General features: G+C 40.0%; 1 protein-coding gene across 1 annotated transcript; it reads right to left on the bottom strand.

Annotated features, from left to right (window-relative positions):
- Window positions 1-8: 8 nt before the first annotated feature.
- Window positions 9-25708, bottom strand: DPM1 (dolichyl-phosphate mannosyltransferase subunit 1, catalytic). The gene is made up of 9 exons (XM_079783893.1): window positions 25541-25708; window positions 22111-22210; window positions 16288-16321; window positions 14731-14807; window positions 14621-14646; window positions 13237-13332; window positions 10170-10238; window positions 4848-4962; window positions 9-3920 (listed from the first exon to the last, which is right to left on the bottom strand). The coding sequence occupies exons 1-9, from the start codon at window positions 25699-25701 to the stop codon at window positions 3816-3818; spliced, it is 783 nt and encodes a 260-aa protein (XP_079640019.1). The 5' UTR covers window positions 25702-25708; the 3' UTR covers window positions 9-3815.

The following is a 25708-nucleotide window of genomic DNA, read 5'->3' as shown; positions in this document are numbered from 1 at the left end:
TGCCGGGGGGCGCGGCGGGCGCAGCAGAGCGGCGGGCGGCGGCGGCGGCGCGAGCGGCTTCCTCCAGTCCCCGCGCGGGCGGCGGCGGCGTCGAGCGGTGCAGACAAAGGAGGGGCGGAGGGAGGAGACGGAGGGTGTGGGAGAGGCCGCTTCACTGGCTCGGGCAGGCGGACGGCGGCGGCCGCGCTCCTCTCGCTCCTCAGCTGCGGGGACCGAGAGAGGGAGCTGTGCCTGAGGAGACGCCAAAATCCCCCTTAGCGCTGCCCGCGGGAGGGGGAGGGGGGACAAGATGGCGGCGGCCGGGGGGGCGGGAGTTCAGCTCATGGATCTCGGCGGGCGGCGGAGGGGAGACCGGGCCGGCGGCGGCTGCGGCTGCAACGGGCGGGGGAGGGGGCAGATCCCGCGTCTCCCCTCAGCAGACAATACAGGCGCCTCAGAGCGAGTCCCGAACCAGCCCTAGCCAAAATGGCGGCTGAGAAAGAGCGGAAGTGACGTAAGTGCTCATTAGCATAAGAGGACTCATTGTCCAGCTAAGTGTGTATTGGGGGGAACGCAGTACCCTTTCCCCACGTGTCCCCAGGGACAACTCTCTTACTCCCAATTATGCTGTCACCTAACTTTTTCTGAAAGAGGGTGGCGCCAGCACCCCACCACCCCGCCTAAGGGAAATTATATAATCCCCACTGAGGAAGAAATCTCGCGAGAACCAAGAGGATTTGCCATTGACCCACTAGGAGGCGCCGCAGATAAAGGCCGCAGTGCGCTTCCAGAGCCCGTGTGCAAGGCAGGCGCCTTCCACTGGCCGCAGTGCCGGCGGCGGAGCACAAGCAGAGGGCCGCAGCACCCCTTGCACTCAGTCAGGTGGCCGAGCTGGGGATCCCTGCGCGGGCCCAGCTGGGCCTGGACTACATCTGGCGGGAGGGGGCGTGTGGGCAGCCCTGAGGCACCACGTGCCGAGAGGCCCAAGCGCTCACTGGCTGAGCAGCAGCGGGAAGGGCAGGGACACCTGGCTGGTGGTGTCTGATGCCTCCGGCTTAAATGAGGTGTGAGTGCCTCGTGCTTCACACACTGACTTGAGATGAGACGCAACCCCATGGGTGATGCCTGAACCCTTCCTGGTGGGGTGGGCTATTCAGTGGGCAGGGGCTGTGTTTTACAGAAGGCAGGCTGTTGCCCTTCGACTTGACATTCTTCCAAGGCAGTGATGATGGACTCTTCTCTTTGGCCTGAAGAAAACAAATGGAATCCCTAGTGTTTTGAGGCCATTAGACTGGTGAAGCCTAGGGATGAGAAATGATGTTGCCAATGGACCTCAAGATCCTTAAAAACTACACTTTGACTGTATAGTTCTAGGGACAGTTCCTTTTAGTGCTCCCACAATCTGATAGCTTAAGACAGCACATGGACAATTTGTCTTTGTAAATTTAGGTCAACCCCAACCAACACATTATCTCCTCAACATTTTTGAACCCACCTTTAATAGCAGGATGCATCTGAGAGTTATATCATTGGCTAAACATACTGAAAAATACTAAATGCCAATAGTGAAGGATTAACCAAGCCTGTTTTCTAAAGATGTGCTCTGTAAATACACTTAACTAAATTTCAAGGTAAGTTTTAAGCCATACCCCAATACCCCAAAAGAATCTTACCTTAATTGAAAATAGTACAAATTATTGTTACATGTAGTCAATGTAACCTTCGAGTTAGCAGATTTAACAAAATGTGTCATCCAACACAGTATTTCATTCATTTCGGAAATTGTGATAAAATACATCCTTAAAACCCAAATCAGTATTTCAAAGGAAAACAATAGCTGGAAAAAGTTGTAAAAGAAAAAGGGGGATAGGGGCGCAAAGCATTTGGTTTAGAGAGACAAAGATGACTCAATTACATGTTGCAGAAGACAGGCAAAACTAATATGAAATAAGCAAGTTTTTTTATCTTAAGTTTAGCTTTCCTTAGATATACTTGTATTTCAGTGATAATACAAAGGGAGAACATCTGGATTTCATCCTTGGCCTCATTCACAAAGTAAAAAGGGATGCTGGATTCACATGTAAATGATTTTAGTGTTTAAGTCACCACATTTAGTACAAAAATGTATCTAAATAGTCTCGATTCTTTTCTAATAACTTCCAAATGGTGAAAGTCTTCACTGCTCAAATACTTTCTTTAGTGTAAACTTCAATAAGTCATGGTGTTGTAATGATTGTGGGAGTAAGAACTGAAAAGATTAAAAAGGCAAAAGGTATCTACTCTAGTGGAGGTCTGAGAAGGCATTACTTCTAGTGGGTTCTCTGAGGTACTTAGTTCATCTCTGCTCCATATACTTGATAATGAAAACAACTTCGGGTTTGGATGAATGAGAACAGATTCTAAATACTTTTTAAAAAGGATATATTTCTTTATGTTAGCTAAAAGCAATTTTACATAAAACAGTGATGATTTTTCTAGTAATTAATAATGAGAGAAGTTACTTCCTGAGGAAGGTGGATCCCTGGTGCGCCCTGCACAGCTCTGTGTAAAAGGGAAATGCAACAGTAGAGGCTCTTACTGCAATGTGTCCTATGGATTCAACTATGGGAATAGGCAATGCTCAAAATGGCACCAATGGTTTAATACTCTGGTATTCATTTCTGGTAGGATCTGTTAGAAATGGAAGTGAAAAAAAATCAGACTTTAAATTTCTTGACTTTGGCAGCCAAATTAAGCCGGGGAAATGTAATTAAGAATACTGTTCACTAATTTTTTATTAAATAACTTAGAGATGCCTCCTCCTTTTATTGGCAAAGGAAAGTCAACTTGATCTTAAGCTTATATGCCCATAGTATGCCTCACCCAAAAATTTAAAATATACTTCATGATCCAAAAGCTATGTTACAGTTAGAGACTGATCTTTTTTGAAATACCTACTTTAGAGAAGGTAAACAGAATATATGCGCTGGCTTTACTAAACAATTTAACCTGCATTTAAACTATCAGAACATTTTTCTGAACAGAGAGAAAAGCTATAAGAAAGGAACTTTTGTTTTTTTATAGTAAAGATGTATGCTTTCTTGAGGGTCCTGAAATAATATGAAAAGAATTATTTTGTGAAAGAAAATCATTATATAGTATGTTAAGAGCAACTAAATTTATGCTTTAATAGCATCAATATTTTTCTTTACTGATAGAAGTTATTGCTCAGAAGAGCAAACACAGCTATGTTATCAACTGTTGTCAAGTTGTTTCCAATTCAAATATATATTTTAAATAGACTTGCTTTGACAGTTGAATTGCTTCACCAATTCAACAGCTGCAAAGAACCAAACTCTAAAACTGTGCTCTAAATGTATTGTCTTATCTGATTTAAGAAATTTCAGATACATTTTAAAAGAAAGGGCAAAAGTGTGTATTTCTTTTTCAATTCACACAGAAACAGTGATATATATTTCATGAATAAGCATTCCTCTTCTGACATCTATTAGGTACAAAGAGCTAAGAATATAGTTTTTATAGAAAATATTTCAAGATCTTCCCCTGTAAGAAATTCTGCATTCACATACTCTAATGAAAGCAGCAATATTTTATGCAAAAAATCCATATGCATTTATTTGTAGGTCTTAATACAGCAAAATGTTAAAGAAAATTGAGAACACTGCTCATTTTTCTAATTTAATTTGATATATAAAGTGGAACTTCTTCAGAAAAAAAGATTTGCATGAAATTTACCTTACCTATGATTTATGCTCTAAGAGTACATTTTATAAAAATCAGCAACCAGGCTTCCTCTGTTTAAATTGAAATGAACGTGATAAATAAATAACTTTCTTTTATGTAGTTGCAAAGAGAGTCAATAATCCTTTCAAGAAAGAGACTATTTCATTTCCTCCCAACTTGGATTCACCGTAAACACGATCCACAAATGTTATTGGAACCTAGTTAAAAAAATATACGTTAAGTCAGTCTTCAAAAATATTAGAAAGGCAGCGTAGCAGGCATATAAAAATTACTAATACAACCAAAACAAGGTAAGTCCTATGAAAGCAATTCCTTTAAATTGAAGCAATTCCTTCAATTCTTACAGCAACTGTGTGCACCTCCTCGAATTTTTAAAAATTAAACAGGCACTCTATTATCTAAAAATGGGCTATTATCAACCAAATCGACACCTGTTTGAAAGCATTGATCCTGCATATTAAGTTGGTTTACTCAAGTTTGACTGAATTTCAAGGAAAAATTATACTGCAAAAGTAAAATAGCCTTTCACTTAATTTTTTCACTAGTCTGTCAAATTTAGCTGTCATTATATTTTAGTATTAAGTTAAAAATTTTGTAATTTCCACAAGAGATGTGACATTCTAGTTAGCTACTTCTTGCTCTGAGTAAGAGTCTTAGTGTTAAACAAGGAGAGTATTCCCTAATAGTTCACGAGCTAGCTGTAAATATTACAGACCCTTACTCCCTCCCCCGCGCTATTCCTGTGCTTTTCGTTTACTCATAGCAAATGGGCAATGGAACTCAGCATTCACTTTAAAGTTGGGTGGGTGTGGACTATGGCAAGAGGAAAGCAGCGAATAGACTCATCCCAGAATACTGAGTGGTCAGAAGAAAGGGCAAGGATGGAGAAGATACCAGTAACTTTTAATTATTTAAAAGGGAATGCTGCCTTTCTGTTAATCTTGGTAGGTCAAATGTATTGCTGTGAAAGGGATGTGAATTTTCACCCGTTAGTGCATGGGCATTCTTAACAGCTGGAGCCTTTCACATTTATTTGGTAGTTATGAAAATTAAACTTTTTACAATAAAAAGTCTAAACATTATTTATAAGGACTGCAACATATTATTTACCATTAATTGCATACCTCGCCAATAGTATAATTCAACTGTCTTGCTCGAACAATCATTTCCATCTGGAAAACGTAGCCTTTAGAAACACATTTTTCTATTAATTTCTGTAGAACTTCTTTTCGATATAACCTGTATGAAATTTTAAAAAATATATAAACACCTAGGTAAATACACTTGTCTACATGCATCCTGACCCTTCAAAGTTCACTAGTGTTCTAGCCCAGTGGTCGGCAAACCGCGGCTCGTGAGCCACATGCGGCTCTTTGGCCCCTTGAGTGTTCTAATGCCACTTCTTCAAAATAGACTTGCCCAGGCCGAAACCGACTTCTGCACATGGGCCACAAAGTTTCAATCGCACTGTATGTGCGCGCCCGCACGTGGTATTTTGTGGAAGAGCCACATTCAAGGGGCCAAAGAGCCGCATGTGGCTCGTGATCCGCGGTTTGCCGACCACTGTTCTAGCTGGTTTGGCCTGCGGACCGAAGGGTCCTGGGTTTGATTCCGGTCAAAGGCATGTACCTTGGTTGCAGGTTCCTCCCCAGCCTGGGCCCTGGTTGAAGCTTGTGCAGAAGGCACCAATTAATGTGCTTCTCTCACATTGATATTTCTCTCTGTCTTTCCCTCTCTTTCACTTTCTCTAAAAATCAATGGAAAAATAGCCTTGGGTGTGGATTAAATTTAAAAAAAAAGTTCACTAGTATTTTTTTAAAAAAATATATTTTATTGATTTTTTACAGAGAGGAAAGAAGAGGGACAGAGAGCTAGAAACATCGATGAGAGAGAAACATCGACCAGCTGCCTCCTGCACATCCCCTACCGGGGATGTGCCCACAACCAATGTACATGCCCTTGACTGGAATCGATCCTGGGACCCTCCAGTTCGCAGACCAACACTCTATTCACTGAGCCAAACTGGTTTCGGCTCACTAGTATTTTTAAGACCTAAAAATTTTACTAGTCATCATCCTATAAATTAAAGAGGTAATATGCAAATTGACCATCACTCCAACACACAAGATGGCCGCCCCCATGTGGACACAAGATGGCCACCACAAGAATGACCAGCAGGGGAGGGCAGTTGGGGGGATCAGACCTGCAAGAGAAAGCAGTTGGGGGGGACCAGGCCTGCAGGGGAGGGCAGTTAGGGGCAACCAGTCTGGCAGGGGAGGGCAGTTGGGAGCAACCAGGCCTGCAGGGGAGGGCAGTTGGGGGTGACCAGGCCAGCAGGGGAGGACATTTAGGGGCAACCAAGCCAGTAGGGGAGGGCATTTAGGGGCAACCAGGCCTGCAGGAGAGGGCAGTTGGGGGGACCAAGCCTGCAGGGGAGGGACAAGGCTTGCAGGGGAGGGCAGTTGGGGGTGACCAGGTTGGCAAAGGAGGGCAGTTAGGGGTGACTGGGCCATCAGGGGAGGGTAGTTAGGGGTGACCAGGCCAACAGGAGAGGGCAGTTAGGGGCAATTGGGCTGGCAGGGGAGTGGTTAGGGGGCATAAGGCTGGCAGGCAGAAGCGACTAGGGGCAATCAGGCAGGCAGGCAGCTGAGCAGTTGGCAGCCAGCAGTCCTGGATTGTGAGATCTATGTCTGACTGCCCGTTGGGAGCCAGCAGTCCTGGATTGTGAGAGGGCAGTCGGACATCCCTCGAGGGGTCCCAGATTGGAGAGGGTGCAGGCTGGGCTGAGGAACACACACCTCCCCGTGCACAAATTTTGTGCACTGGGCCTCTGGTATATAATAAAAGCACAGTATGCAAATTGTCCCCTCCACCGGAGTTCTTCCTGGAGTTCGCCCAGGGAGTGGGCCGGCCTGGGGAAGGGAGGGAGGCCCCCTGCTGGCAGCCAGCAGCCGCTAGGGATCCTACCAGTGCATGAATAAGTTGATAAACATTTGTCCTGAAACAGAAGGGTCATGAAATACCTTGTAAATAATTTAGAAAATGAATTCTTAGTATCTTTTAGAGAATTATTTTCCTACCATACTATCAGAAATTATAAAAATATAGTAAAAGTAAATTATTCAAAGCAGAGCCTATTGTTTTTAACTTTTAAAATTTTCTTAAAATTAATTTTTGAAGTGGAAAGAGTAGAAATTGTTTCAAAAGTTGGAAAAATAGAGTTGATAGATGATGAAGCAACAATATAAACTAGATGACAAGAAAGACTCTAGTAATTAACAGGGGTTTCCTCATAAATGTTTATGATGAGCTTCTATTTCTGGAGACCTAAATAAATTTCCTGGGATACACTAGCCCCTCCAAGATTAGGTTAGTTAAGCTAGGTTAAAACAGGAACTGGGAGGCAATCCTGGTTGGACACAGCTATCACCAGTCAGATACTTTTAATGGGGGAATGAATATGCAGTCTAATTGTAGTGGACTGGAGGCCAGTCACAGAGCTCATCAGATTTACAAAGCAAGACAGGAGCAGGGAAGTCCTGTGCTTGAACCCAATCAGGAGCTCCCTGTTTTCAGTCTCTTAGGTAAACAAACCAACCAACAAACATAAAACCGCCAGTCTCAATAAGAAGGCAGCAATTTCTCTCTTTTTTGGGAGCAAGTTAGGAGAGGCAGTTTAGCATAACTTTGTTCGCTTCCCAGTTAAAGGCCACCTGGATTTACAATGCCCAAGGGCTTTACCTGGAACCCACATTCACTTTTTTCTCAGGCTTCCTCTAGGGAACCCTACCTCTTTTGGCTTTTCAAGCTTTTAAGTGGATATTAAATGACAGAGAGAGGAACCTGAGAACGACTAGTGTGTGCACTGTTTTACTGACATAGGTTCCATAAGAGTTCAAAAGGATAAGCTTGGAATAAATCTAAAGTGAGGAGAAATGGATCGTAGAATAGTTATGCAATAAGTATTTACTAAGCAACCTACTGTGTTTAAGGCTCCTTTTTATGTTTTAGGATTTTAGCAGTAGAAACTAAATAAATTTATCACATAAAGTTAATTAAATAGGGGAGGGAGATTGGGATTATGGGAAAGACTATGATCATGATGGGATATTTCAGCATCACATTTTAAACTGGGTTTTGGCTAGGAATTCTGTCCCTTTAAGTCATTTTACTCCTCATAAAGAGTTATTCTGTAAGACATTTATTTCTCTTTATTGCCGCCCTTTCTCCCCCACCACAGTAGCTTTAAAACTATGGTTAATGATGTAATACTGCATAAATGAAGCCATGAGCCAATAAATAGGATAATTAGGATCCAAGTGGTCTTTGCTATTAAATGGCTTTACATCAGATTGCAGTCTTTTTGGGTTCCCTTTTATTTGGTAAAAGACACATGCCTCCTCAATACTAGGAACTTCATCTAATGAGAAGTTGAACTTTAATAAAGCATGTATTTAATAAATCACTACTCTTATGAAGGGACAATGAGCTTTAATGATTTAAAAGTAGTGAAATGGACAGGCTCACTTTTGTGTGTGTGTGGCTATTCTGATACTTGCACAGAATACACCCAATCACTGCTCTCTCTAAAAGACACCCAGAGCTCACCCCTCCTCCATTCCCCAGATGGTCTGGTGGCAATGAGGTGCTATCACCCAATACTCTCTCTGCTGTTTTTCTTCATAGCTGGGTTCCCATGTGATGCTGTAAGTCTCATGTCATTAGAATGTATAAACATGAGGACAGTGCTTGGCATGCAATAAATGTTTGCTGAATCTAAACCTATTTTCTGTAGCTGTAAGTCTCATGTCATTAGAATGTATAAACATGAGGACAGTGCTTGGCATGCAATTGTTTGCTGAATCTAAAATGAATCACCTTTTAGTTGTGAAAGCACCTGCAGAGCTTTCAATAGGGGAACTAGGGCAAAAAACAGTCCCTTCCTATCTCCACAACCCATGGAGCCACCCTGGATCTTCGATCAAAGTCATCATGCCTATGGCCTGTAAAGTCCACATTGGCCATTCTGTCTGCACAGAGATTTTGCAAGTGCCACTACTCTTTGCATTGTTGCTACATGGTAATCAGTGATCTTAATCAGATAACACATTATTCCTTTGCCTTGAAATGTGGAACAAAAGGGATACATCTGTCTTTTACACACCAAATTCTGCTTTCTAACCAATTTACATTTTAATTCTAGAGAGGCTTCATTTTCAATATTTGGTCTCTAATTTGTGATGTCTCCTCTCTTCATTGTTTGGGGGGAAGTGGCAGATGGGGAGAGAGCAGTTGTCCGTGGCTCATAAACACTCTTATTTTACCAAATAAAGACATTAAAAAAATTTTCCCTTCACTTTTGACCTTCTTAGTGTCTCTGAACTGCTATTCAAGACTTACAGTTACACTACAGGTACTAATTACCTATAATGGCCAGCTCCTAATTTGTGTGTGTGAATTCTAATGAACAATAAAAAATCAACATTATTTAATGGAAAAAGTAAATACCAAGTAATATAAAGTATTAACAAATGCATGGGGTTTGGGCTTCAATGAAAATGAACAGGCATTTTATAGTTTTGATGATAACAAATATCTGGCAGGCTTTAATCATCTGGCATGGTCATATAAAATAGTTCATCTACTGTAGCAGGTCTAATATTAAACACATACACCACCCTCTCCCAAGAATAAACAAAAATAAAAAAATCCAGGGACCCAGCAGGAGGCTTTGTACCAATTAAATAAGAAATTTTATTAGAAAAATAATGGAGAACAAGGTAACTGAAAAGACTCTACATAAATAAGGTTTTAAACTTTTCTGTGGACAATGCTATAAATATTTATATAAATTGCAGAAAATTCCTGGAAGAGGTGCTATTCTCTGGAGCACATTACCAGTGACAGCAATGTTTAGAATGAGTAGTGAGTGTCACTTTGGGCGCTCCGGAGGGCACTCGTATGGACAGAATATTAATATTAATATGGACAAGCACACTAACCTGAGCCCTGCCTTTGATGCTCTTTAAAAAGCACAATATTTTACAAGACGTGCAGCTTCATTAGCAGCTTCTAAGGAACTACAGTCTGCCTTTTTAGAGTCCCAGGACAAAAACAGGGAAGAAACACAAAGAATTTCTTTAAAATAAGCCATTGTGCCCAGCAGTTGAGTGTCTACCCAGGCACCAAGAGGTCACCAGTTCGATTCCCAATCAGGGCACATGCCCAGGTTGTGGGCTAAATCCCCAATAGGGGGTATACAGGAGGCAGTGGATCAATGATGTTTCTCTCTCATCGATGTGTCTATCTCTCTATTCCTCTCCCTTCCTCTCTCTCTAAAAAAAAATCAATAAAAACACATTTAAAAATAAAACAAGCCATTATAAAGCAAGAAATTTAGGCAGTTATAAGCAGTAGAAATAAAAAATTACAGGTTCTCACTGTACCTGAAACTTCCTGTTAAATCAGATGCTCCTGGTCTCAGCAAAATCTGAGTTATAAAATTGGCCCCACGGCTGTCAAATAAAACAATCAGATTTTCTTTATAAAATAGTTTCTAAACAAGAGAAACACATCCAAGAGTACTAAAAATATTATCCTAATTTCATAAATAAATGCAACACTATTTCACAAAAATATTAATTCTATAGAACAAATAAATTTTTAGTCAGTGCAAGGAGATCTGATGTTTCTCAATTTTCAGAAAATAGGAACATTTGGAGGGAACCTATAAAGCAATCACTCTTTTAAACTTTACGTATGAATGATAGCAGATTTTTAACTTGTGTATTTGTCAGCAGCCATTTAGAATTTCAAACATCTGTCAGCTAGCAAAAGAGGGATCTGGAGTTTCCTTTTCAGATTCTAATAAGCACAAAGGGAGAGTGGCTTCAACTAGGTAATAGGTCTGCATAAAAATGGCGCTTTAAAAAAAAAAAAATGAAGGTGTGTAAGTAGAAGAGGGCTTTGGTTTTTGGCAATCTCCGGAAATTGTCCAAGGTTCAATCCGAGACTGTCTTAGTCTGCTTGGGCTGCTATAACCAAACACCAGTGTAGGTGGCTAAACAGATATTTCTCACGTTACTGGAGGCTAGGAAGTCCAAGGAAGTGAAACCTCTTCCTGGCTTACAGTGTGCTCACACAGGGAAGTGGGGGAGGTCCAAGCTTTCCTCTTTTCTTCAGAGAGCACTAATCCTACCATGAATGCCCCACACTGAGGACCCTATTTACACCTAATTACCCCCCAGAGGCCCCACCTCCAAATATCAACACTTACAGGGTAAGGTACTCTAACATGAATTTTAGCAGACACACTGAGTCCATAACAATGACTTTAGGGCACTGCTTCAAACACCTTTAAGTATCAATCAATTACAAGCTATTACTGACTAACAGCTATTAACATTTCAAAAAGATGTGTGAAGCCCTCTTGAAAACAGTGACTTTTGTACTGCAGCTATTTTATTGTGCTCATATTTAAAAAAAAATTTTCTAGGGCAACCTGGAGATAAGTTTCCACAGCCAAGGTAACCACCAAGGGCCTCTCATGGAAAGATAATTTTTATATAAATAACACGGGCCCAGCCGGTGTAGCTCAGTGGTTGAGGTCACAGTTCAATTCCAGGTCACGGTACAAGCCAGGCTGAGGGCTGGATCCCCAAGTGGGGATGGGGGGGAGGGAAAGCATGCAGGAGGCAGCCATTGATGATTCTCTCTAATCACTGATGTCTCTCACTCTCCCTTCCACTCTATAAAATCAATAAAAACATATTTTAAAAAATATAACACAGGGATATAGCTGGGATAATTGCTAACAAAAACATCCCTCCCCCCTTAAATTTGTTTTAAAAGCAACAACAACAACAAAAATTCCAGGGCATAGTCCTCCCCTCCCCCAATATGTATGTAATCAAAGAAATGTAAGTATATATATCTACATATTGTGTGTGTGTGTGTGTATCTGCATGTATTTAAGGTAATGTATTTTTAAATAGGGGTCTCTTAAAGTGCAGCAAGAGTCAGACAGACTTGGATTCAAATTCTGGTTCTGAACCATATAAATGAGACCTTGCACAAATGATAACAATCTTTCTCAGGAGTTTATACTTTAAGTCAGCTCAGACATGAACAACTAATGACATTTACAACTAAATGATTCAACTAAAAGCTGTAAACTGTCTCTGATTTAGACTCCCTAATTTTAAGAACAGTTTTAATGACCGAAATCAGAGAGGCCTGAGAGATCGCTGTTGGTTCCAACCTTGTCTGCAGTATAGTCACCTGGGAAGCCTGTGGAAAATACTGATGCTTTGGCCCCACCTATGAGAGCTATTCAAACGGTCTGCATTGTGTGTGTGCACGAGAAAGGGAGGATGAATAGGGAGCAGTTGTGTGTAATTTTCTCCCTACATGATTCCAATGTTTAGCAGGATTGAAAACGACTTTTATCCAACCCCTTCATTTTTCTGAAGATTGAGGCACTTACATGTTTTAAATGACTTGCCCAAGATTCACATTTAAGAGGCAAACTTGAGATTAACAGAATCTTCAACAGGAATGAAGTAGATGATAAAAAAAATACTAATGGCCAAAAATTCTTTGCGGGTCTTCCATTCTATTTCTGCACCCCTTGGTTGTGGGCTTAACTTGACCAAGAATTAGTCCCAGAACCTAGGACTCAAGAAGCCTTATGGCTGCAGCCTTGGTACTGTTGGACGCTGCCCTTAGAACACCAAAGAAGCTGGTATAGTTTTCCAGAAAGTGAGGGGCCACATGCAGACAACAACCACCATCAACTACTGGATGGATGAATGAGGCTACTTGGATCTTCCTAGCATAGCTGCCTCTCCAGCTGAAGGAAGCTGCATGAATGAGCCCGGGTGAAGCCAGCAGAGGACCCACCACCAGCCAATCCACAGAACCAGAAGAAATAATGTCGTCGTTTTACATCACTAAGCTTTGGGATGGTCTGTTATACAGCAGTAGAAAACTGAAACAGTAGGTTTCATTTCCATTTTATGATGAGGAAAGTAAAGCTTAGGAAAACATGCAAGGTGACAGATAATTAAGTGACACAGTCAGGATTTTAACCCAGGTCTGACTTCAAAGACTCACTACTTTATGCTCCTTAAAAAAGGTTGAAATAATTAAGTGTCTTATTTACTTAAAAGGATAAAAAATACATATGGAAAACTACCTTAATAGTCCCAAAATATAGATGAATAGTTCACTTAAAATCAAAGCTGAAGATCCAGAGAATAAATTTGTGCTGAATCATACCATTGTTACCAAAGGTTCAAAGGTTTATGTTGATTTTCCTTAGTGAAAAATACCCCAAATAAAATAATCATAGGAAAAATTGTAGGTAAGAAGCTATCTGGAAATATTTATTGGAAGTTAATACTCTGATCCCACAAATACCAAGGCAGTATGGTAATTTAACCTAAATACCTGTTATAAAGATATTTATAGTAGTTACACTAAAAAAACAGTAATCATAGCACATGTATATACCTGATTAATTTTCTTTTCAAATCCCAGCCATAAACACCTCCATTTCCTTTGTAGCGAGTTCCAGAGACAATGTCAAAATTACCTTCCTTTTGCTTCCTGTAGAACAAATAAATTAGCTGTCAATTAGAGAAAGCTACTGGGCTTTCAATAGTTATTTTCAAGAGTTACACAAACAGAACTGTTAAGACTTGCATCTAGGAAAAACAATGCCAAGGCAATAGATGAATTATTACTACTACTGAAAGGTCTTTCAAAGTAAGCTTTTCAAACTTGATCCTTTTCTTCCTTCATTGATATTTAAAACAGTACATTTGCTGACTGCACAATGTGAAATCATCCTAAAATGTAATAATAAAATTAAATTTACACAATCCCCCTGAATTTCTGTTCTTGTACCTGAAGTAAACAATGCTAAAACAGCCTGGCAACCTTCTAGATCTTTCTCTTTGTTTACAGAAAGACAACTCAAAGACAGGACTCCCTATAGTGTTTTATGTCACTTTTACAAATTTGGAATCCCAAAAAAGTACGTTTTGCAACTTGCTTTTTGTCACCTAATAATACAGATCATGGAATCATGGATATCCCTACAAAGTCGACAGAGGATTTCCCCATTCTTTTTTGTTGTTGTTGTTAATCCTCACCCAGGGATATTTTTTCCATTGTTTTTTAGAGACTGGAAGGGAGGAAAGGATGGGGAGAGAAAAAGAGAAACATGTGAGAGAGACACATCAATTGGTTGCCTCCTGCACACGCCCAACTAGGGCCAAGGATTCATGCTTAATGTTAGCTGGTATGCCTATCTTGATGAACTAGAAATGATTCCACATTTCACCATTTTGTAAAACATTTGTATTAGGACTGGGTTTTCTTTATCATGTTTAAGTGGTTTCCTTCCATTTGTACTTTATAAAGTTTTTATTAGAAATGGCTGGTGAATTTGATCAAACTTTATCATCTACAGACTTAATCACACTATTTTTTTTGTTAATGTTATAAATTATGTTGACGAATTCCTGAAGATGTACCACTCTAGCATTCCTGAATAAACCTTATTTGTTCATTGGGTTTCACCCTTATGATATAGGGCTTAATTCCATTTAACAGGAAGTCACCTACTGGCTTTTTCTGTAGTCTGGAATAATCTAGATAAAAAAGGAATTATTTGTTGATCAGTTCTTAAGGGCTCCTAAAACACATCATTTAGTCACATACTATATACTCATGAGTCTCAAATTTATATGTTGGTTTTATTTTTGATAGCTAACAAAATAGCATGTTCATTTTTCAATTAATAAAGAATGAAAAACAAAAATAAGTCCAAAATCAATGTAAGATAAATGATTTGAATCGTGTATTTTTTTCAAATATTAGAATTACCTACCTAATGAATTCAGGAATAAATTTTGGCTGAAATTTAGAAAGAATAAACAGTAAGTCAGTAAAACAGGCTAAGGCAATCATAAATCACTAATAAAGAAATATGCCACTTACATGGTGTGAGAGATCAGCATCCATTATAATTATGTAGTTTCCTGTGGCATGTTTCATTCCATGTATATATGCAGTTCCTAAAAATGAAAATATTTATCTCCATTAAAGAAAATCACTGGAAATGCTTAAGTATACAACATCTGAACAGAGAAGCAATTGTTAAGCACTGAAAAGCATACATTAGTCCTCTAAAGATGATCCTGATCTAGTATAAATATTATTTACTCTCAATAAGAAACATCTCTCAATTCCATTCTTTGTCGTGAACTTTACATTAGTCCAATGTACCATCTTCTGATGACCCCTCCTTACCAAGCTTCCCTGCTTCTGCTCTTCTCGTCCCATTTCCATAAAAAGCTTCCCTTGTCAGTGTCTTCTACACTGTAGGAAGTCTGGTACAGTAGAGCCCTGCTCTGGTATTTGGGGCCAAAGGCACAGCTAGCAAATACTTAGCATCTTCAGGCCTAAAAATTCCTCAGGTACTTGGCAGGTAAGATAACTGATTGGGAGCAGGATTTGGGGATTCCTGCATTCTCTGGACCCAAACCACCACTGTCTTACTAGCAAAGCTGATCTCTTCTAATTTCTTGTTAAGAAGTGACTATCACAGCTTTTTGGATATACCACTGACTGGTCAGTAATTCTTGGTTGCTTTCATGGCAGTATCCAGATTATTTCAATCCTAAACAACTTTCTGGATTCAGATATTCAGAACATTTAATGAAGCCAGTTAACTAACAGTTTTCAGAATAACAGACATTCAATTTTGCAGATCTGTGTTTCTCCAGTTTTTCAGTAAAATTATACCAATTATTTACATAAGCAATGATGACTAACAACAGAAATGAAGGCATTTAGATCTTCATCCCAGAATGAGCTCATCTGAGATTTTAACTATGTTTAAAGGCTAAGAAAGATTTCCTTTTTAAAAATAAGTACCTTTTTAAAACTTAAGACTTAAAGAAATGTTCAAAGGTTTATAGCTAAGGCAGTGTGCTGGTCCAATATGTTTGCCCTCAGATCCCTTCTCTGGCCTTTCTCTATATTGCAATTCATTTCCCAGGTTGGCTTGTCAACTGGCTTCCAAACAGCTTTGAGAGGCAGAGGAGAGAAGGGAAAGGTCAAGTGGCCTCCCTCTCTTCCTCTGCCTCCTTGCACTGACTGCATATCCTCAATGACTCCAAATCCAGTCGGGTATCACCGACTTCATCATTCTAGCTTCCTCTGGGCAGCCTGGGTTGCTGCTCCATCTTGGGGTGGTAGGAATCTCCAGCTATTATCCCTGAGTAGCTTCACTATCCATTTGGCTTCTCAGCAATTCCTTCACCTGTGTAACCAGGTTCTCTGTATTAAATTCACTATATTGAAAGACTTGTGGTGGTTCTGTTTTCCCAAGTGGACCTTGACTGATACAGGCAACTCAACCATTTAAATGTCATTAAGATCATTAAAAATCATTATAGGGAGTTACTGTATTTTGGCCCTGTTCCAAACAAAATACACACGGAACAATCTGCCAAGTCAAAAAGCAGGTGACAGGTGAGAGGTTCCACTTACCTAGTCCCAACTTTTTCTCCCGTGGTCTTAGAAGCTGTAAGAATAAGAAAGAACACTTTGACACAAAAAATAAAAAACCTGACTACTAAAAACTCTTTTTATTCATATAAGTTCTACTCATTTTAACAGAAACATAGCTATATTTTATAGATCTTAGAGCAGAGTACACTTAACATTTTTTCGCAAAAAAAAAAAGCATTTAGCAAAAAATCAAATAATGTAACAGCTTTTAACGAAAAGCAACATTTTTTTTCCTCTCGCCCCATCCTCACAATAAAAGCCAAATTGTATACTTTTTGTTTTTCTGATGCTTAGAAATGATGTGAACAATGTTTTATATCTGTCTCTTGATTTATCATTTTAAACAATATTTATTAATTCCTTCCAAGGAAAACTGCAAGTCTAACCCACTTATTCTATACCTTTTTGGAATATTTGGTAGCCAGATTTGTTTTTTTCAATTCCCTTTGTGATTTTAAATGCTGCTATCATTCTTCCTCCAACTTATCTTGACTTTATGCTTGGATGACCTCATCTCATTCTCTACTGGCCCAATGACAAGGAGGTTTCTTACAGCCTGTCAATTACTTAGTCTTTCTACATTTTGTGCTTCATATATAAACCCTGACTTAATTGCTTTTCATCTTATCTGAAAACTTTTGAAAAGGTAGGATGCCAAGTTTTGGATTCTGTTTTAAGTTTCTTAGATACAGGGCTCAGGTAGACACACACCTGAGCAAATCTTGTCCCTTGCTGCATCTGCCAGTGTATTGGCAGGTTGCCTCAGAGTGTGAATCTCTAAACAAAGTACTTCCAGTTCCAGTCACCCAGGATAGGTTAATTTTTTTTTTTTTTTTTTTTTACTACATGCATGCTGCTCTAGGTCTTGGCGAGGAACAAAGGTAGATAAAAAACATTCCTGCCTGATGAGCTCTTATACAGAGAACAAGACAGTCAGTCATCCTATCTAATAAAAGAGTAATATACAAATTGACCATCACTCCAACACACAAGATGGCTGCCCCTATGTGGTCAAAGATGGCTGCCCCCATGTGGACACAAGATGGCTGCCACAAGATGGCCAGCAGAGGATGGCAGTTGGGAGGGACCAGGCCTGCAAGGGAGGGCAGTTGGGAGGGACCAAGTCTGCAAGGGAGGGCAGTTGGGGGCAATCAAGCCTGCAGGGAGGGCAGTTAGGGGTGACCAGGCCAACAGAAGAGGGAAGTTGGGGGCGACCGGGCCTGCAGGGAAGGGCAGGTAGGAGGGACCCAAGCCTGCAGGGGAGAGCAGTTGGGGGTGACTAGGCCTGCAGGGGAGGGAAGTTAGGAGTGACCAGGCCTGCAGGGGAGGGCAGTTAGGGGCAAATAGGCTGGCAGGGGAGCAGTTAGGCATCAATCAGGCTGGCAGGGGAGTGGTTAGGGGGTGATCAGGCTGGCAGGCAGAAGCGGTTAGAGGCAATGAGGAAGGCAGGCAGGCGAACAGTTGGGAGCCAGCAGTCCTGGATTGTGAGAGGAATGTCCGACTGCCCGTTTAGGTCCGATCCCAATAGGGCAGTTGGGAGGGACCAAGATCGGGCCTAAATGGGCAGTTGGACATCCCTCGAGGGGTCCCAAATTGGAGAGGGTGCAGGCTGGGCTGAGGGACACACCCACCCTGTGCACGAATTTCATGCACCGGGCCTCTAGTCTATAATAATTACAATTCACTGAACAAAATCAAACAAGGTATGTCAGGTTTTATTTGATTTTTGTGACAGTTACTGAAAAATACTGAGACCATCTGATCTCGGCCCTGAAAAAGCCAATCTTTTAAAGTCCACCTGAATAACCCCGTATTTCAGCTGGAAAAACTCTTTGTTTCAGATAAAAAATGATTTTGTCATTTTTAAGTTTCAGATTGTTCAAAAGTTTATACAAACTATAAAACATGTTGCATATGATAGAATACTATGGAACAGTTAACAGAATGAGATCATTTGGTGACAAAAGATCTTCAAGATATAATCAAAAAGTAACAATGATACAGAAAGGTTGCATTCATATTTAAAAACAAAAAACACCAGCACAATACCTAGTTCTAAGATGTGGACACATACACATATGTGCACAAAAAGGCAACACACACCAAAACTATTGACTAAGTTTGACCCTGGGGAAGAGACTAGGATGCAGATCAGGAAATGCTCCTCAAAGGCAACTTCAGTTTTATAGGTAATATTTACATTTTACACCAGGAATGTACTTGATATTTCTTACATAAGGAAAAGTACAAATTGCTTCATTTAGTGTGCTTAACTTTTAGACCCTTAATTCTAGTCCCCCTTTTTGACCAGCTAATTAGCTGTGTAATCTGGGCAGTAAAGGGCACAATAGAGCTCACCTGTTGGGGGTCATGACAGCAAGCAGTGAATTCACAGGTTGGTAGGCACAGACTCTCTGAAGTATACTTACAACACAACTGCTCATGAACTACTTCATGTGATATTATAATTTGCTTGACAAAAAACATTTTGTAAAAGTTTTATCATAGCAAATCTTGATGACACTTCAGACAAACTATCGATTTGTACTAGAATCAACAGTATTTGAGTGAACCTATGTTCCCATACTATTGAAATCAATGGGTTGAAGAGAAAAAAATACAAATACATCTTTAGCTAAGAAAGGTTAACTTTACTCTCCTCCTACTTTGCAATTCTTTACTCATCATTGAGGCTCATTGTTTCCCATTATTGGCCATGTGTAGTTCTTGTTTCATGAATTATCTGTTTTTGTACATTTGAGTGGGGTACTGATATTTTGTTAGAGAAAATTTGGTATTTGGGGATGAACAAAATATTTTATTATAATAAATTAGTCAAATCTCTTAGTCCTATAGTTATGTTTCATGTTTTAAAAGTAATGAACATATCATATCTTATTGTACAGATGTAGATGTGAACAAAAACCATCTCCATCTTTTTCTTCTTTCTTGCTGTGGCCTTTGACCCAACCTCACTGTCCTTAAGCAGCATATCAAAGCCTTCTAGTCAATGATGATCTGTGTTCCTTAAAATGTAACCATAAATACTGTTATTAGTAATGGCCAGGAAGACAAGCGAGATGACTATCAAACTGGTGACAGTATCAACCACCACTATGGCCCCTGGTGCTACTGCATTCTTTGTCCCTTTGTCTTTTCAAGCATTATTACTTGAGTTACAGTAGCAGAGAATAATTTGCACAAAACTGCTGGGCTGATCTACCACAGATTTTTTATCTGATTTCAGGTTAGGGGAGGAAACAAACCTCACATATCAAACATGACTGAAGCATTTAAACATAGAAAGGTTGAAGCCCTCCACAATGTCAGATCTCCCTGCCCTGTAACAGTTGAGGACACGTGTCTCCAACTTTTCTATCATCCCATCTCTGCCATGTATTAGTTAGCTGTGGAATCTGGGGAAGTGAATTAACCCTCTTGTCTGTTTCTTCAACTACAGAGTTAAAAAAAACAAAACTTCCTCGGCTTTCTCCTGAAGCATTCATTTCAACCAGTCCAAAAGGCTAGCTTGGACAAAGCATCTGGGCTGAACAACTTTATATGAGAAAAATAACCATTTTATCCATATTTCCCCTCAACTAAACATTCATACATCACTTAAAAGCAAGTAAGGCCACCCCTGGCAAGGCCTGACACTGAAAAAAATGTTCTAGTTTAAATAATTTAAAGGTCATAAAATAATGAACAGGGAATTTCCCTGGTACAACATGGAAATTGTGATAGTAGAGGCTAATTTTCTTATGTACTTGAATTTTATTTTGTTGATGGGAAAAATGGAATGTTTTGAGGAACAATGTTGTTTTAGAATCTGTGAATGTCAATTTAATAGGCAATCCCTAAAATCAGTCAATCAGTTAGACCTCAAGGCTGAGCTTCTATGACATATGTATTCAAAATATTGCCAGGTTGATGTTCCCAGATTAAAGAGCAGCACATAACTCAAAGTGTTCTATATATAATGTGTGCATCAGTGGCCATGGCCCAGAACTTCTAAAAGAGAAACTGGGGAACTCTTGGCCAAACCTATGAGCCTACCATCATCACTGGAAGTCACTGCTAGAGGCTGAAGATCTATCAACTTGTTATCTCTTTCTGTACTCCTATACAACAGGAGATATTCAGAGAAGACTGGAGAGTGACAGATCTGTGAGTTGTTCCTCTGTGAGACAGACAGAATCTCTATTATAGGAAAGATTACCATGTATATAAGAGTAACACATTTCCCTTAAACTCTTCCCACCAACAAAGATCTCCTCCAACTAAATAGAAATTATTTCATTATTTAGATTAGTCAAGAATATTTGGATCCTTGCCAAAACCGGTTTGGCTCAGTGGATAGAGCGTCGGCCTGCAGACTGAAAGGTCCCAGGTTCGATTCCGGTCAAGGGCATGTACCTTGGTTGCGGGCACATCCCCAGTAGGAGGTGTGCAGGAGGCAGCTGATTGATGTCTCTCTCATCGATGTTTCTAACTCTCTATCCCTCTCCCTTCCTCTCTGTAAAAAAAATCAATAAAATATATTTAAAAAAAAAAAGAATATTTGGATCCAGTGACTATTTTTATGATGCTGATGGCCATTTCTTGAGATGCAAATAATCAATAAAGGCTCTCCAAGAGACTTCTTCATGTTTATGCCAATGGTTCTTTGTTGGGAAGAGGGGACAATATTGCCCATAAGGGGACATCTGACAATATCCTGAGACATTTTTGGTTACCACATTGGGAAGGAGGGTAGCTACTGGTATCTAGTGGCTACAGACCAGGAATGATGCTGAACATCCCACAACATACAGGACAGCCTGTCACAGCAAACAATTATTGGTCCCAGATGTCAATAATGCCAAGATTGAGAAACTCTTACAATACCCAATGCCTACAATGTATTTTCTAAATCCAAACCAGTGACTAAAAATAAAATTTATGAAGTCATTATAAAATGAACTCTCTGCCTATGTTACTCCCACAGAAGAACAGGCTTCAAGGTACAGTAGAAAAATCTAAAGTTTAAGACTCAGAAAGTCAACCTACTCCCATAAGACTGTTCTACAAATAAAAATAAAAATGCCAAGTACTCTGAAAAGCCATTCCTGTTTCACATGAAAATAGTCACCTTTCTCAGCTATAAGCTTTTAGCTGCAGGCAGTATTTTCTTCTGAAAGGATGAGAACACCTAGAGCAGTGGTTCTCAACCTTTGTAATGCCGCGACCCTTTAATACACCCTGCTAGCGGTTCTCAACCTATGGGTTGAGAACCACTGCTGTAGAGCCTAAGACCATCGGAAAACACAGATATTTACGTTACGATTCATTGACAGTAGCAAAATTACAATTATGAAGTAGCAACGAAAATAATTTTATGGTTGGGGGTCACCACAACATGAGGAACTGTATTAAAGGGTCGCGGCATTACAAAGGTTGAGAACCAATGACCTTGAGAAAGGGAGCAAGAAAGATCAAGTCCCACATTACCAATTGCAACCTTGTTCTATAATATTCCTTGTCAATTCAGTATCATGCTTTAATTTTGTCCTTCAAGAAAACTTATCTACAGAGTCAGTCATAAAAACAGAGTTCATCTAAAGACTCACGATTTTGCTGTAAAACTACTGATCAACATATCAAAAAGATGTAAAACCTCAAACACAATGAAAATGCATCTAAATGCCAAAAAGTGTTTATCTTTTCAGTTTCTAGACAGATTGAATTTAAACACTGTTCATCTCTCATCTTTCCCCTACAAAAACACAACTGATAAGATAGAAAAATATTCACACAACTTACAATTTTTCCTGATCCATAGATCTTCTCCAACTGTTCAGCAACCTCCCTTGTTCCATCTGGGCTCCCATCATCTATGATTATAATTTCATAGTCGATTCCACTAAAATAAGAAAATTAAATTTGTATTGTTTAAATACAGTATTATAACAAAAATAATAATTTTAAAATTACTAATTCTTAACCAGTAGTGGAAACTTATTGCCATAGTAATCACTAAGGAAAACTTCAATTATCAAATGAAATGTCAAATATTCAGTACTTCACCTCCAAACTCAACATGTTGCTGAAAAATGTTAAAATTCTCTCACAAAAAACATTAAAAAAGCCAGTGAGCCCGGCAAGTGTGGGTCAACGGCTGAGTGTTGACCCATGCACCAAGATGTCATGGGTTTGATTTCTGGTAGGGGCACATGCCCAGGTTTCAGGCTCGATCCCCAATGGGGAACGAGTGGGAGGCAGCCTACTGATATTTCTTTCATTTGATGTTTCTAATCTTTCTTAAAAAAAAAACACCATATTTTTTTTAAAAACCAGTGATTTATATGTATATAATATATATGATAGTATATCATATGAAGTTTTATTTACTTTGGCAATAGAATTGTGAAACCTTAATATCAAATAGTTTATTAACTATTTCAAAAGTATATTTAATAGATAGCTCAAATTGATTGCATAGCTCTGGGTGATTATTATTTAAAATTTAATCCCAAACGATTTTAAGAACATAATCAGGAATAAATCCAACTTAAATTTCACCCTTTAAAAAAACCTACTTCAGAATGTCGACATAATCTTTTACACCTCTATTTCAATAGTTGTACACATTATCCTACACTAGCAAATAAAAGGAAATAGCACAGAATAACAAAATATTTCAATATCCGCCCTGGCCAACGTGTTCAGTGGTTAGAGCGGTGGCCCACACCGGAAAGGGTCTCATGTTTGATCACTACCCCAGTTGGGGTGTGTGCAGGAGGCAACCAGTCAATGTGTCTCTCCCATACTGATGTCTCTCTCTCTCCCACCTCCCTCCTTCCTTTCCACTCTCTCTGAAAAGCAATGAAAAAAAATATCCTCAGGTGAGGATTAACAAAAAGATTTTTTTTTCCAAAATTAACATCTTTCTGCTGCTCTCCACTGTGTTTATGGGATAGTTTCTATTCTAAAAACAAGCCAGCATAATACTTGGATGTACATGAAATCACAATCATGCCTGTCACTACCCCCTTTAAAAAACATTCTTTTTGTTAACTTTATTGGGAACTTAAGGGGAAAGAAAATGAGGCAATGCCAAACTTTCACATACAACATTCTGTTTCTTCTGGGTCCTACTTCAGATAATATGCAAGGAAGTCAACCAAAAAACACATTCCACTGTTTAAAGCTTAAGAAATTCAGCCCCAGCAAACTTCCAGAAAGAAAACTCAGCCTTATCAATTCTCCAGGAGTAAAAAGTATCACTTCAGCTTCCAATGTGCTAAAACTTGGGCATGTGCTTACAAGCACAAACAAGTAAAATGTTGATTCTAGCTGATGGGCTGAAAGATACACACTTCAAAGCAAAGTCACTTCCCTTCTAGCCCACTTCAAAGCACCCATACCACCTGAGGGTGAGGTAGCTGAAAGGAATCAAGCTGAGCAGATATTAGTTAATGTGACTGAATCTGACAAGTTGTTTCCTTCATTAAACTTCATTTTTTAAAAATGTTTTTATTGATTTGGCTGCCCTTTGCACACTCCTACCAGGGGTGAGTTTCACCCACGTTGATGTTTCAATGAAACCCAGGCATGTGCCCAGACTGGGAATCGAACCGAGGACCTTCTGGTGCATGGGATGATGCTCAACCAACTGAACCACTGGCCAGGGCTAAATTTCATTTTGATTTAAAAAAATCCATTCCGAGACTATTAAAATATAAACTGCACTACATAAAATATTTAAAAATAAAGCAAAATTATTGTATAATCAGAAGTCAAACAGGAACAAGATAATTCTCTAAATTGAAAAGAGCTTGTAGAAATCAAAATAAAAATGTAATTTAAAAAGAGGAAAAAGATGAATAAAAAATTTGAAGAACTATGTATGTGAAGATAGTTATTTCATTCAAAGAAAAATAATTAAAATAGCAATGTTTATGGTTATTTAACTGCTATGCTGTATACCTGAAACTAATACAAAATACTAAATGTAAACTGTAATTAAAAATAAGTTAAAAAAATAATAAAATAGTGCAGCTGAAAAAAAACACACACACCCAGCAATGTTTTTCACCAAATAGCATTTCCAACGAAGTAATAATACTCAGGTTGACTGGCTGTGGGAGAACAGGCACTCTCTGAAGAATGCTGGAGAGTCCTAAGCCAGTACAATCTCTTTTGACAGTAATTTGTCAATAACTATCCATTTTAAGCACATCTCTATTGACCCAGCAATATCACCGCAAAGACTTTATCCTGATGTACCAGCAAAAGTATGAGTGTTTGTTGCAACATTCATCTAATAAAGGAGCACTCACTATGTCACTTTTAAAAATGCTGGAAAATGTGGCATGAACAAAGTCCCCGTTCTCATTTGTAAATGTAAAGGAAATGTTATACACACACACACACACACACACACACATACATATATATATATATATATATATATGTGTATATATATATATATATATATATATATATATTAATCTGTTCGTTGACATAACCCGGTTCAATAAAATATAACACAGCCACATGGAATGTTATTTAATTTTCAAAACAATTTGCTAAGTTTGTATGTGCTGATATGGAAAGATCTTCAAAGATTTCTGCAACATGGTCCCAAATGTGTAACATAAATGACGTTACTCTGTCCTGATACCAGGATTTTCCAAAGTTTAAGAAAATTTGTATAAACGCTTTCGAGCCCCAGGTTCTACCGGCCACAGCAAACATCCACAGGGACCAGCGAAGCTGCCCTCCTGCTCTCTCCAGAAAGGCTGTGCGGCCCCGCGGCAGCTCCCTGACCCAGACACAAACCTCACGCTTACATAAGCACCGGGCCCGGGGGCGAGCGAGAGTGCCCGCTGAGACTCCCGGCTCCCGCCGCGCAGCCTGGCCACCCAGGCTCCAGGTCCGAGAGCGAGGAGTGAAGTCAGGCCGCCAGCCTCGCGCCCGCTGAGAGAGGCCAGCCCTGGGGGGCGGGACGGGACCGGGGAGCGGACAGTAAACAGTAGAGATAAAGGAGTGCCTCACAAGGGCAGGAAGGAGAACCCGAGACAGGGACAGAACCCCAGAGGTATCCGCCTCTGCATCCCTCGCAGGGTGGCCTCCCCCCGGAGACTTCCCTCACCCGCCGGAGAGAGCAGGGCCGCCTCGCGCGGCCAACTGCCGGCCACCAGCCAGGGAAGCCAGCTCATCTCCTTCGGGAGAGGGCCGCGCACGCTACCTCTCGGAGAAGCTTTTCACCAGCAGCCACACGATGAGCGGCAGGTTCTCGCGCTCGTTGTAGGTGGGCAACAGCACCGAATACTTGTCCTGTCCCGGGACGCGCCCCTGCGGCTCCCGACGGGACCTCGGAGGGGTACGATTCGCTGTCTTGGAGGCCATGGCGGAA

This window comes from Cnephaeus nilssonii, assembly GCF_951640355.1.
Source record: "Cnephaeus nilssonii genome assembly, chromosome: 11".
Classification (NCBI taxonomy): domain Eukaryota; kingdom Metazoa; phylum Chordata; class Mammalia; order Chiroptera; family Vespertilionidae; genus Cnephaeus; species Cnephaeus nilssonii.
This window is presented reverse-complemented; position numbering and strand designations above follow the sequence as displayed.